Source organism: Equus quagga, chromosome 8 (genome assembly GCF_021613505.1).
Source record: "Equus quagga isolate Etosha38 chromosome 8, UCLA_HA_Equagga_1.0, whole genome shotgun sequence".
NCBI lineage: Eukaryota > Metazoa > Chordata > Mammalia > Perissodactyla > Equidae > Equus > Equus quagga.
In genome coordinates, this window is record NC_060274.1 from 17,603,741 (window position 1) to 17,618,339 (window position 14,599).

Consider the following 14,599-nt stretch of genomic DNA (forward strand, 5'->3'; position numbering starts at 1 on the left):
AAAGGTCCACCAAGTGTCCAGCATAGGACCTGAAAACTCACAAGCAGGAGGCACAAAATTATAAAATTTTAGAACACTAGGAATAAGAAGCTTCCATAGAGAGGAATTACATTTTCATATAAAGGGTCAAGAGTTCCTCTTCTCAACAGGAATACTGAAGCTAGAATAAAGTGGAAAAGAACCTAACATTCTGAGGGGAAATGATTTTGTGGCAGATGCATTTAACACTCAGAGTACCCAGGTGCTCTGTTTCCCAGCCCCCTTGCAGCTGAGCAGGACCTTGTGACCAGTTCTGGCCAACAGATTGCTCACAGAGGTGACGTGTCACTTCCAGGCTGAAGGAATGAAGTCTCTACACACCCGTCCAGTTCCTCCCTGCTCTGCAGTGACATGGGGGTCCGAATTGAGATGGTGAAGCCACAAGATGGAAACAGCCAGGATCCCTGAGTGAGCTCCTGAAAGGCGATTCCCTGAGAACCACGGGACTCACAGAGCAGGACATAAACTCTGACGTGTGAAGCCACTGAGATTTTGCATCATTGTATCCGATCCTGATTAACATAGATTTCCAATCTGGAATTTTATATCCTGTCAAACTATTAGTCAAGGATAGAATAGACATTTTCAGAAATGCATTTTTTCAGAAAACTTCCATACCATGTACCTTTTCTCAAGGAGCTACTGGAGATTGAGTAAAGAGAAAGATAGGCATGGAAGACAGAACAATGGCACCCCAAAGATGTCTGAGTCCTAATATCCAGAATCTACGAATATGTTACCCTACAAGGCAAACAGATCTTGAGATGGGGCGATTATCCTGATTACCCAGATGGACCCAAGACAATCACAAGTTGGGTCCTTAAGAGTGGAAGAGGGAGAGAGGAGAGTCAGAGAGATTTGAAGATGCTACAATGCTGGCTTTGAAGACCGAGAAAGGGGACACAAGCCAAAGAATGCAGGCAGCCTCTAGAAGCTGGCAAAGCAAGGAAATGGATTCTCCCCTAAGCTTCCAGAAGGAATGCAGCCCACTGACTCCTTGACTTTAGCCCAGGGAGACTCATTTCAGACCTCTGAATTCCAGATTGTAAGATAGTAACTTTGTGCTGTTTTAAGCCATTGGGCTTATGGTAGTTTGTTACAGCAGCGACAGGAAACTGATACAACATGGGATGTAGGAAATGGGAACCAACACAGAAGAGAGTGAAGGGAGCTTCAGAGACACACCTGAGCAGAAGGCCGAGTGAAAGCAGCCCACACGGGAGCAGGCGAGAAGGCTCGAGAAAGACTTCACAACTCAACACTGATAAAGCACTGAATGTGTTTGGAGGCACTGAGAGGAGAGTCACACAACTGGAGAAGGGTCTGAGGATAAACTGAGGATCGCAGAAAACTATGAGAGTAAATTTCCAAAACAAGACACTTACTTTACAAAGAAAACAAAAAGCTAAACAGGAAAGAGAACACTATCATAATGGCTCAGCTGCCACTACTGTTTACGTAGTGTCAATGACAAAAACACTGCGTACTGATGTGGCCCAAATAACAGACACCCTGTTTTGGAGGACGGGGAAGGAGAAGGGTCCTTGTGTGATGGTGGCGGGTGGGCTGCAATGAAAGAGAGAAATCCTTCTATTCCACAAAAGGATGTCAACGGGCAATGCCTAAAGCTGAGAAAATCAAGAAGCAGCAACATACACAGGTTATTCAGAGGCATGAAAGCGAATCCTAAAGACTTGGTTAAAAGAGTTTAAAGTAATTGTTCCTGAAGAGCAGGAAATCATGGGGAAGGACGTCATCACGGGTCATTTTTTCGTAACAAGCCCGGAAGCCATTTAGCGCTTTAAACGCTGTGCATTATGTACACACATAACTTTGATTAAACATAAAAACTACCTAAAAGGATTGGCAAAATATTTGCAGCAAGTGATACATAAGGCTTTAATATTCTTTATATACTCTAAAGAGTGGACACGATTGTGAAAACTCTTCATTGTGGTCGCCTCTGGGTGGTGGCATTCCTTCTATTCTATAATTTTCTGCACTTTCCAAATCCAAACAAAATAGGAGCACGTATAATTTTTAAAACAAAAAAAGATTGATCATATGGTCAGGGAAGAAATAAGACAAACAAAAAGAATTAAGTAACTACTTTGGGAGCTGCAAAGATGATGAAGTTATTACAACTCTGAAAACTCTGAGGCAACCATTACCTTGCCAAAGAATGGTGGCATGGGTTTTCTTAATTTACGAAAGCGATTTCTTGATTAAATATGTTTTTCAACAACAATGTGCAATTTTTAAATTTCATGCTTCCTTTCAAACCTTTCGTTTTTGTTAACGGCAGCCCAGACCGGACAATCTGCTAAGTTGATGACTGTGACCAATGCTGGTTTGGATAAGATGTGGAGAACATCTTAGCAGTGATAACTGGCCCTCAGGCCCCAAGGAGTGGAGTAGAGAAGATGCTAAAAGAACAATTACATAAACCACCTATTTTTAAAACTGTGGTTTCACAGAAGATTTTTTAATAAAAAAAATTTTAAATAAAAACACTTTTCAGTAAAAAATGAAGTGGACGATGTGCTGAGCAGCACTAAACATTTGTTGAGGATGAAATGGCTTCCTGATGCCCTTCTTGGGAAAGAGTAGACACATTACATCCTCATAAAATTGATAAATTTAGAAGTACTGTTTCTGAACTTAGACATAGAGCTCCACGGAAAGTTGAAATCTCAAGAGGCCACTTGCTGGGCCAAAGATTTCCATGTTAATGATTAAAAGCTGTGATGAGCAAGAAGTGAGAGCGAAGCAAAAATACAGGTGACTTCAGGATAAGAAACAATAACCCTATTATGTAAGGCTGACTTGTTCCTCTTTTACAGATCCTTTTACTTTCTAAGCTATTAATTACCCATCTCAAACAAAATACCAAAGCATAAAGTTCTTTATAGCATGCACTGAGCTCAGAAGCTCTTAGAGTTATTTAAGAATAAAATATTCAAGTCATTAATTTTCCTATCGCTGGCAATGATCAAAAAAATGAGAGGGTGGAAGGGACTCCGTCAAGGTCATGTTCATCAGAGTGAAACTGATTCCTAACTCCCTACTTCATTCTGGCCGCTAGTCTTCTTTCTCTAAACCTAATTTATTTATCATGAATCATTAAACACAAACCTATTATCCACTGCAATTGATTCTTCCGTAAAATGAAAAGCAGCTTCACTTTTGTAGGTTTTTTTTAAAAAAGGACTTCCGATAAAGTCAGGTTGGGACACAAACAACAGCATTTGCTCAAGAAAAGCTAAATGACAAGGGATGGGGAAGGCCTTGCTTAGTGAGCTGAACTAGTCACCCACAGGACCTGAAAGTTCTCATAAGTTGGGACTTGGTGTCTGGCATGCCACATGACACGTAGTTAATTGCTTTTAAATTCCAAAGGAAATAGGGTCGGGAGGTTGGGAGCGAGACTTACTCTAAGTTATAGCAAATTGAAAATTTGTAAATTACCAGAATGGCAAAAGGCTGTAAAAGGCAGTAACCGACAGGACTAAGGACCCACTGCTGGGTGCTGACACGTTTGGCACCAACCTAAGGGCTTTCCATTTATTGCGTTTATGCCTTATAACTCTAAGAAGTGGATATTATTATCCTCTTTTAGAAATGTAAAATTGAAGCTCAAAGAGATGAAGTATCGATTCTAGGGGAACTAGTCACATAGCGAGGATTTGAACCGAGGTCTGATTCCAAAACCGGAGCTCCTCGGCCTTGTAGTCTCCAAGAATCAACACAGAAGTCCGACTGAAGAATCGGACGGGTTAAAATAGTAACACAGTTAAATCTAAGGGGTGGGTACACTGCATTTATGTTTTATTTGTCTCACTAATTTTTGTATTTGGAATATCTCACAATTAAAATGTAACTATAAAGAAACTTCATTGTTTCTGAATTAGATAAAAATAAGAAGACAAAAACTTCTTGAGAATGCCAATTTTTTTTTCCCCCAAAGAAAATCAGACAATGTGGGTCTTTAGCACATCTGATGTCATTTACGGCAGGATGAAAGGGGGTCATAAAACCAGGGGGTCCTCTGATCAGCAGCAAGAGCGTCAGAATTGTCAGAATGGAGGTAGCTAGACAAGGTGGGAGCAGCACACAGCCCAGTTCTGTGTCCTAGACTTATTTACTTCTTGCAGATCCTCACGGACGAGGAAAACAAAGCAGACGGCCATGTCTATAGCCTGAAAAATAGGTTCTGAGGTTTGGGGGATAGAAACAAGAAATTACTTTTCCTCTCGAATTTCAATCCTAATCTTCCAAGTAAAAAGTGATTCAGACCAAAGGAGACTGTGGGTGTACAGAAAGCTCAGCAATCCCGCCCTCAGGGAAAAGGGAAATTCTGGATCCAGAAACCCTCTCCAAGTTGACCGATGCTTGGCCAAGACGCCTAAAAGTAACGGTACTCCCAGTATCTTCCGGAAGTCACTCACATACTATGATTACTGGATGTGTGGGTTTTCCACTTTAGGTTCCAAGCCAGGAATGGAAAGCTTAGTTTCTTTACTAGAGAATGTTAAAACATTTCCTTTCAGTTAATGTATGTCCAAGTTGAAAGGGTTATTGAAAGGGAAAAAAGAAACAGAAACAAAAATGGGGTCTTTCTCAGGGACTCGTAGGCTGAGAAATCTCCTATACAAATAGGGACATATTTTTTAAAGGGTAACCGACTTCTTTATTGTTTTTCTTTGTCGCTTTCAAAGCCTCTGGTTCTGTGAAAATAGGGAGTTTCCTTTAACTAACTTTCTCTTGAATTGTCGCTGAGGTCATTTTCAGAGAAAAATATAATGTAATACGATATGATTTTTGTATATTGAAAAACACAATTTGAACAGTAGAAATGAGTTTTAAAAAGAAGAAACTGGAGAGAATATTGGGGATAATAAAGTAGCTGAAGACACAAGAATCATGAAGAGAAAAAAAAGAATTATGAAGAAAAGTGAAGAAAGAATATTGGGGGGAAACCTGGAGTAGTACTGAATGTTAAAAAGATGCATTTCAATTATCTTAATGACAGACTTCTAAGGATGGTTTCAATGTTTACTAAATCAAAACAAATAATGCCTAACAGAGCATAACACTCAACACTCCTGGTAATTGAAGATAGTAAATTCAACCCATTTGAATTACTTTCTCGGGCTGCTGTGACAAAGTGTCACAAACTGGGTGTCTTAAAACCACAGAAATGTATTCTCTAATAGTTCAGAAGGTCAGAAGTCTGAAATCAAGGTGTGGGCAGCGTTAGTTCCTTCTTCGGGGCTCAGAGGGAGAATGTGCTCCACCCCTCCCTCCTGGATTCTTGTGGTTGCCTGCAATCCTTGGTGTTACTTGGCTTGTGGCACCACAACTCTCATCTCTGCCTCCATCACCACATGGCGTTCTCCCTGTGTGTCTCTGTCTCTGTGCCCAAACTTCCCTCTTCTTATGAGGACATCAGCCATATTGGATTTAGGGCCTGTCCTACTCCAGTATGGCCTCATCTTAACTTTATCACACCTGCAAAGAGCCTAGTTACAGATAAGATCACGTTCACAGATTCTGGTGGTTAGGACATCAACATATCTTTTTGGGGACACAAATCAATCCATAACACTATTCAGAAATGAACTTGTGATTCGTTACTCCTTTCTTCCTATTCATTTTTTTCTACTATACAATGATGCTGACATGGTCCACATCTCCTAGGCTGGCATCTTTTCTCTCTCTCCTGTTAACGCCAAGCTCCTCAAAGCAGTTCATCTCTCCATTGTCCACCTACCACTCCTTGAAGTCCAGTAGCGAGGCCCATGCCTCCTCACCCCACCCATGCCTCCTCACCCCACCCATGCCTCCTCACCCCACCCATCCCTCCTCACCCCACCCATCCCAGACTCTCTGACCTGGTTAGTTACTCCTACCCAACCTCAGGACTCTCACCTGGACAGCAGGTCAGGTGGAGCCTCTTGCATTCCTCCTTATCATAGCGCCTTGCAAACTATTTAATGTATTAGATCCGGCCTGTTTGCCAGCCTGTCCTTCCCACTAGACTCTAAACACCTTGAGGGCAGCGCCTGTGCCTTCTGTAGCCTTACAGCCCCAGAATCTAGCACAGAACCCAACGAGAATTTGGTACCTAATAAATGCTTGAATGAATGAATGGTTGTATAGGGTCGTTTAGACTAAAGACTATATCAACCACAGAACTACGTGCTCTCATAGTCTTTGATTCCATCAAACCTTAAGATGCAACTAGAGTATAAAGCATTAGATAGCAGAGGTTATCTTTTACTTCTTTGTGTCTTCTTGATCCTTTGCACAAAGTAAGCACTCAATAATAAATTGATACTATAGGGAAATTACCTTCTAGGGGGTGGGTAAGAAGGAATAACCTTTACTGAGCAATTTTACACTGCCAGACACGGCTAGATGCCAGAGAAATGTCATCTCAATTAATATTACCACTTCTCATTCATTTGGAGATTGCCTGCTCTGCATAATAAATTGTAAACCCTCTTCTAATGAGCCCATTTTAAAATAGAATTTTGAATACTAACACTAGCTAGCACATTACTTTATATACAAAATAATATATAAATATTATTTTATATATAAAAACTCTTGTGTATACAAATGTAGACATTAGTAATATATCTTAACTCAATATATCATCAGGATCCATTGGACTCTATTTTAATTTTTTAGGTTTTTTTTTTCACAATTACAACTATTTGTATGGCTTAATATTTCTTGACTTTATTCTTTCTTAAAGATATTCCAAACAAGATATACCTTTTTTTAAAAAAATAAGGAGAATAAAACTCATTCTACCCTGAAATTATCATATGGGTCTACCATTCCCCTTTAAAAAATCTAAGATCCATTATGAGATCTTGATTTTTTTCTATATCTTAATACACTTTGCTACTTCATCATCTTAGAATAATTACCTATCAATTATTCCCAAATATGCTTTAAAAAGACTAAAGTAAAAGAAAAATGTAAGAATGATGGAATGGCTTAGAACCACACTGCTATTCAGCAATGATTGAAATGTCCCATTCTGTCTTGTCCAATATAGCAGCCACTAGCTGCATGTGGCTACAGAGAAGTTGATATGTTGCTAGTGCAACTGAAAAACTGATTTTTTTTTGAATTTTAATTAATTTAAATTTAAATAGCTACAAAAGCCTAAAGGTTGTATTGAACAGTGTAGGCCTAGGAGGAAGATTAACTAAGGAAATAAATTGTCATTATTGCATCACTCTTCATATTTCTTATTGTGTTGCCCAAAGTACTGTATCTTCTTCCTGAAAGAATTAAGAGAAGACTGGAGACACCATCTTTGCAGTCTGCTTTTAACTTTCATTGAATAGAGTGAAGAATTCAGAATTTGTCATTCCTGCCTATAAGGACAAAGAAGGAAACTGACAAAGGGAGAGGTTTCAGAAGCATTAGAGGAATCAGAGGTGAATGCTAAGGGTTAGACAGTAGCCGTCAAGACTCTAATGACAATGATGAAATTGATCATGAAAGTGACACCTCAAACTCTTGAGTTTTCAGACGATGGTATCCTGGATTCATTCTCTCAAACTTGAGTCGATGAGAGAACAATATATTTCTAAGGATGAAAAGAAAATACAGTATTCTCATGCAGTTAGTCATTCGAGAGGAAGGAATTCATCAAACGATATTTGTGACAAGAACATGGACTGTCCCATTTTGCTAAATGAATGTGGGACAGTAGTCTTTCATGTTTTATGATGTTTGTACACCAAAATTTACTCTATATACAGTTTGTAAATGGACGAATGCTGAAGGTAGATATATATTCAAAGGTGGTTGGAAGGAAAAAGATGAGGTAGAAATTTAAAAATTCACTAGATAGTTAATAAAAAAAATTAAAAGTGTCCATTGGACCCAGATGGTAAATGGTGATGACTATTTTTTTCGGGTATCCTGAGAATTAACATTTGTTTATTGTACTAGTTAAGGTACCAGATAACTTATATAAAAGGGTAAACTCCAGAAATACAGTGAAAAATTATTGTATTTCTACTTAAATTAGTAATCTTGAAATGGTTAAAAATGTGGCCCCTGAAGCTACACAGCCCTGGGCTGGAATCCTAGTGCATGACCTTTGGCAAATTATTCAGCCTCTCTAAGATCTAGTTCCCTCATCTGTAAAACAAGGATTAAAAAATTACTTCCTCTTTTATAGAGTTTTATAGAGACTAAACCTGCAAGCGAAGTGCTTAGCAGAGTGCTAGGCAGATAGGAAGAAATCAGCTATGAATAGTGGTTTCATTTTCCTTGAATTGCTCAGACCAGCTCTCCTTATCCATCAGATTCGGGAATCCAGAATACATGAAATGATAACTGTATCCTATTTGCAACCACCGTAATTGATCATCACCAATGCCTGCTGCTCACATGGGGGACCCACGTCCCAGGTGAAGTGAAGCCGCAAGAAGACATCAACCTCCAGAGGTCACACTGCTCTGGGGGGTTGACGGAGCTACAGACAATGCCACAGAGGCCAGAACACCCCAGGCTTTTCAGCCCAACTTTAATCTTGTTACATGAGGACATTTTTTTCCCTGATTTTTAGATTGAGAAAGCATTACCTTAAGGAACGCAAATTACCGAAAAGTAGAAGGAAAAGAGTAAAATTCTCCTGAAAATCTCACTCTCTAGAGAAACACCATTATCCTTCCAGGCTTTTCTCTGCACACACATCCACAGGCACACAATTTTGTAAGAAGTGCAATCACACTAGACTTGGTATTTCATGCCTGTTTTTGTACTCAAGAATATCTTTCTAATTCATTCCACGGAGATCTACATGTTCATTCTTAGTAGGTCTCCAACCTTTAACCACTGCTTCCTGTGCACACACAAAGTTGGTAGTAAAAAGTGGTTGACAAAAGAAAATATTAACATCTGCCTTTAAATAATGACTTAGATCAAAAACCAAGGTGAGCCGTGAGGTTAAAGTGAATTTTAAAAACAAGTCAAGTCAGAAGCATTTGGTTATTTTTAATGAAAACACTGGAGAGAATGAAGTCCTGGGTTCTGCGTGTGCTGTGTGGCACACACCCCATTCCCTAAATGGCTATTACTTGTGGAATGTGAAACTTGTGGAACTGCACTTTTAATAAAACGAGAACTTGCCTGTAAATCTCAGTACATTTTCAGGGTTTAAAAATCTTACTTTATCTAGATCACAGCCCTTTCCATATTGGCAAAAAAAGGTTATTTCTGAGTGCTAAACAAATGTGAAAACTGTGGGTCTGGACTCAGTCTTGCTCTCCCCTGCCAGGCTGGGGGTTCACTCCGGAAGCCAAACATGTGTGCATCCTTATCCTCTGGATGCCACCATGTCCCTGGATCCACCAGTGGTCTGCAGACGCAAATAACCGAGGCCCCATCTCACAGTCACCCAAGGGATCTTTATCTGGAAGTTTGACCTTACCACTTCTGGGATTCATTTCCACCCTGCCAGGAGTAATAAGCATGGATGAAAAGATGTTAACATACCAATATTATTTTTACCCATTTTTATATTCCTCTTATTTTGGCTACTGCTTAGAAAGTCCAGAGTGTTTTTGCTACTCCACTCCTAGATAATGAAAATACAGTTAGAGTGAAAGAATCTGTATTATATAAACTTCTGCTGGTTGAAAGAGATCATATTCACAATTTTCAAACTTGGAATACAGTTTATAAAACTGGATTTACTTTGAAAGTGGTCTAAAATGAGAGGACATGACCTGATCATTTTTGTGTATCAAGGGGGGCAGGGGGAAGGGAGGGGTGAAGACCAGATTGCAGGGGTGGATGACAGCCATGGAAAGCCCTACAGGGGCAAGGGGACAGGGCCCAGCAAACACAGAATCCTGGCACCGAGGATTCCAACAAAGAGGCAGGCAGGATGGTCAACTCCTTGAGAGCAAGGCCCCCAGGCAGACTAAAGGGGTAGTCCCAGGCCTGTCACCAAGGATTGAGGTCAAGAAGGCAAGTTTATATAAAGTGAGCCTCGGTCTTCTGACTAGGTAAAACCCCGTTTATCAAAGCTGCAAGCTGAAGCAATGTCCTGACATGCCATTGAGGGAAACAGCTGATGGGTCCCACAGACAGAGCCGCTCAAGCCCCTCCCTGCAGAGCAGAGGGGTGGGGAGGGTTTACCTAGCCCCACTTGGGAGAGAAGTCCAGTTAGTGGTGAAGGAGCCCAGCAGTCCATCCTTACCATTACTGACCAAAGAAAACAGGGTTATTGACCAAAGAAAAGATGTTTTCATTATAAGAAAAGTTACAATGGTGAGTCATCATTGTATTAATAAATAGCCTTTATACAATAAGCCACACCATTCTCTCTAAGGTATTAGCAGTAAAAACAACCCAGAAAATGTCCAGGGAAACAGTTTTCTTTATATCCATGGTCTTTAGAGCAGTGGTCTCAAATGTGGTCCCCAGAGTGCAGCATCAGCATCACTTGGGAGCTTGTGTGAAATGCAAATTCTCAGGTCCGGCCCCAGACCTACAGAATCAGGCACTCAGGCGTCTGGGCCCAGCAATTTGTGTTTTAACAAGCCTCCAGGAAATCTTGATGCAAGCTAAAGTTTGAGAATACTGGCCTAGTGGAAAGAACCTGGGATGGGAGCCAGAAGACCTAATTCAGATTCCAGCTCTGGATTCCACGGTCCAATTCAGTGAAATTCAATAAATAGTCATGATGCCTCCCTCTGTGACTGGAGGCTAATGCAAGGATGTGAGGAGCTAGACGTGGTCTTTATCCTCAGACGGGTCTAATCCTCTATATTCTTTTGCTCCTCCAGCATAGGGGCTATTTGGTGGTGGTTGTTCTTGTTTTGTTTTATATTGTATTCCTAGTGCCTGTAGCATCACTGGCACTCGATACATAGGCAGTGGACCAAGTGGGAGAGCCATTCACGACTGTGATAAATACTACTGTACCATTCATCAATAATCCTAATGTTACTCCAGTCTACGTAACACTAGCCACAGTTCTTTTAATGCTTATTGCATGCCAGGTCCTGAGTGCTTGTCATATATCAGCTCATTCAGTCCTTTCAGATGTCCTGTCCTGGGCGTAGTATTTTTAATCCCAATTTGCACATCAAAAAACTGAGGCCCAGGGCCAGCCCAGTAGTGTAGTGGTTAAGTTTGCATACTCTGCTTCGGAGGCCTGGGGTTCGCGGGTTAGGATTCCAGGCGCAGACCTACACATCACTCATCAAGCCATGCTGTGGCAGTGTCCCATATATAAAGTAGAGGAAGATTGGCACAGATATTAGCTCAGGTACAATCTTCCTCAAGCAAAAAGAGGAAGATTGGCAACAGATGTTAGCTGAGCCAATCTTCTTCTCCAAAAAAAGAAAAAGAAAAAGAAAAAGAACCCTGAGGCTGAAAATATTAGGTAATCTGTCCAATGTCATTCATCAAAAGTGGCAGAGCCAGTCATGAACCCAGAAATACCTTATCCCAAAGCTCACGATCTTGCAGGTGGTGGAGCTTTTCAAATCCTACAAACTTGAAAGCCAACTTTGGGGTATGTTTCCAGCCTCTGAAGTTAGTGGTTGATTACCTTTTCGCTATGTACTTACAACTGCACTTTGCAGGCATCGCCTTAAGTGGTCAAAAGCTATCATTATTTTTCTCAATTTTTGGTAGAGTGACATTTGGTTTTCATTGAGCTCAGAAAAGTAGACAGTGGTAGGAACTACATTAATACTTCACTGGACTGTTCTGACACTTAAAAGTCAGGCCAAAACGGCTTAGAGGAAAAGAACAAAAGGCGACATGCAGACCAGGCTAGGGCAGCCTTGAGAGGCACTGGCAGAGAAGGCCAGTTCCAAGGGGTTGACCTTGGGTGGAGCATCCCAACTAAGGCAGGACAGGGGGAAAGACACGAGGGTGATTCTGGCCCCCAAGGCCCTAAGGCATGAGGAGGCTGGGCTGGGGACATCAAATCGTGGGCCAGCGTGGATGCTGAGGCAAACGCATCAGCAAACAGGAGATGCTGCCAAAGGTCTGAAGCCAGCCGAAGGCCCCCGTGCCTGGGACAGCTACAGCTACTGATTGAGAAACAGCTCCTCTTCCTCCCTCACCACCTGGCTATCTTCATGTGCTTCATTTTTCTCTTTACTGTAAGTCAAAGACTAACTTGACATCTGCCATCTACTAATTTCTTGTCAGAGCCAGGAGGAATCTAGCTGGGTTATTGGAGGCTGTCGGTACTGAGAAAAGTAAAACAGGATTTATACCACAAGCAAAGACCTTACCTTACTAGGGGGTGGTCCATGGTCATCCAAGTAAGTGGAATTTCCTAGGGAAAAAAAAAGAAGAAAAAAGTTGATGAATCTATAGTGTTCAACCCAAAATGAATTTAGCACAAAGTCGTTAAAAATAAACATTCTAGATATATTTCTACCCAGACAACAGTACCAAAGAAAAATGAGTAATTAATCATCAATTTGGCGAGATTTTGCTGATATTACCATCGTTGGTTGATAGTTTCAGCAGTACAAACATTCTACATACGTGGGTGTTTGTGCACACAGACATCCACACGCAGAACACGCACCATTATTCCTCACCTAACATCTGTTGAGTTTACCTTAGACCAGTGGTTCTCAAACTTGAGTGTGCATCAGAATTATCCGTAGGGCTTGCTAAAGCACAGACTGCCCGGCCCCACCCCCAGAGGTTCTGATTCAGTAGCTCTGAGAAAGCGCATCTCTACCAGGCTCCCGAGTGATGCTGATGCTGTGGGTCCTGAAACCACACTCTGAGAAACACCGCGCTGTTTCTCCACGTTGTCGTGATTGTCAATTTCCTTTTATCTTCTCAGTCTAGCTTGCTTCCGAAGCCTCACTTGTCTTCACTAATAGCCACTTACCGGCATGTGTGTTTTCAGAATGCACGGTTATTGTTTCCTGAGGAATAAAGGCTCATGGGGGTTAGGACAGGAACTAAAGTTTATTGAGTTCCTTTTATGTCGCAGGTAGTCTGTTAAGTGTTTTACAGGTATTCATTCATTTAATTCAGATATCAGAGGTAGGTTATAATTATCCCCATTATGGAGGAGAGAACAGAGGCCTGAAGAAATCCAGGAATTTGCTCATGGTCACACAGCTGTTTTGCTGCAGACAGGAGAGAAGACTAGTTTTTCTAGAAGGTACTCAGGCATCTACTCATCTGAAAAGCCTACCTAGAGTGTTGCCATCTCCGGCTTTTGTGCAGCCCCGGCACTGCCCATGTGACCATCTGGCAGCACGTTTGATTGTGGGGGAGACAATGATGCAGCCATATAATCAGAGGCCTCTCTCCAAGGGGGCAATGCGTGTCAGTCTAGGGGAAAGTGATGATGACCAGACTTTCTAACAGAACAAAATGTGGAAAATACTGGAAACATAAGGACACTTATAGAGGACAGTAGATTAGGGAATAAGATAAATGTCCTCATTGGGATGGATGAAAGGTGCTTTTTCAAGAGAAAGCAAAAGTAAATTAAGAAAATGGAATAAAAGGGAAGCAAAGCTTAACCCGGGGACAGTTCAAGCGGGGAAACTTACCCAAGCATAACAATAAGTGGGTTTTGGCTTTTAGGTTTTCTCTACACTCAGGCATCATCCACCCCCTTTTCCTTTGTCGTTCTCTGATTTATCACCCACTTGATGTCCACAATGATTGTACTCTGGCCATTTGTGTACGGTAAAGGGACAACAGGGCCCAACTGTCATGCACAGGACAATCAAACAGAAACACCTGGCATGCTCGTGATTGGGTTATTTTCAGAAACCTTTGAAATGTGAACGTGATTAACAACTTGTTAGATCTTAATTATTGTGCTGTTCTCCACTGGGAACATATATAAATAGGAAATGAGATTTACATCTGACAATAAAGTGGATATGCATAAAAGAATTCAGGAAAACGGTTGCGTAAGTCTAGAGAAATATTCAGAACTATCGCACCATAATGCAGGTGGTATAGCTGCAGAGGGGCCCTGTCCGCTCATCACGTGGATGTGTCTTCCCTACGAGGGAGGTGAGAAATCCCAACATACTCCAGCATCTTCTCCAAGTATCAATCTCAGGAGTCAGAGAGCTCAAATAACTACATGTTTCTGAAATAGAAAAGTTTTCCAAAGAACCAAGTTCCTAAAAAGGGATGACTAAAATGCCTGACTGCCACCTCAAACTCCAGACTCGACTGACTCCTAACACCTCAGCTTGATGTCTAAAGGCACCTCACACTTGGCTGAACTCTGATTCCACCCCGTGTCACTGCTTCCCTTTGTCTTCCTTATCTGGTTACTGGACACATCCCTTCCCCCAGGGGCTCTGAAGCCCAAGTGTCACCCGTGACCCATCTCCTTCCTTTATCCCATCCTTGCAACCCAGTCACAAATCCTGTTGGCTCAGCCTTCAAAAGATTACTCAGATATGACCACTTCTCACCAGCCCCGCCAGCAGTCCGGGACAGCCCTTGTATCTCTTCATTCATCACTAATTTTCTCCTCTACCATATAGCAACCAGAGGG

The 14,599-nt window shown here is 41.4% G+C and overlaps 1 protein-coding gene across 1 annotated transcript in view; it reads right to left on the bottom strand.

Annotated features, from left to right (window-relative positions):
• Positions 1-14,599, bottom strand: part of UST (uronyl 2-sulfotransferase) — a 287,768-nt gene that overhangs the window by 160,644 nt on the left and 112,525 nt on the right. The window contains exon 2 of the mRNA XM_046670131.1: positions 12,336-12,379. Within this exon, the coding sequence (XP_046526087.1) occupies positions 12,336-12,379 (44 nt within the window). The remainder of the gene's footprint in view (positions 1-12,335; positions 12,380-14,599) is intronic.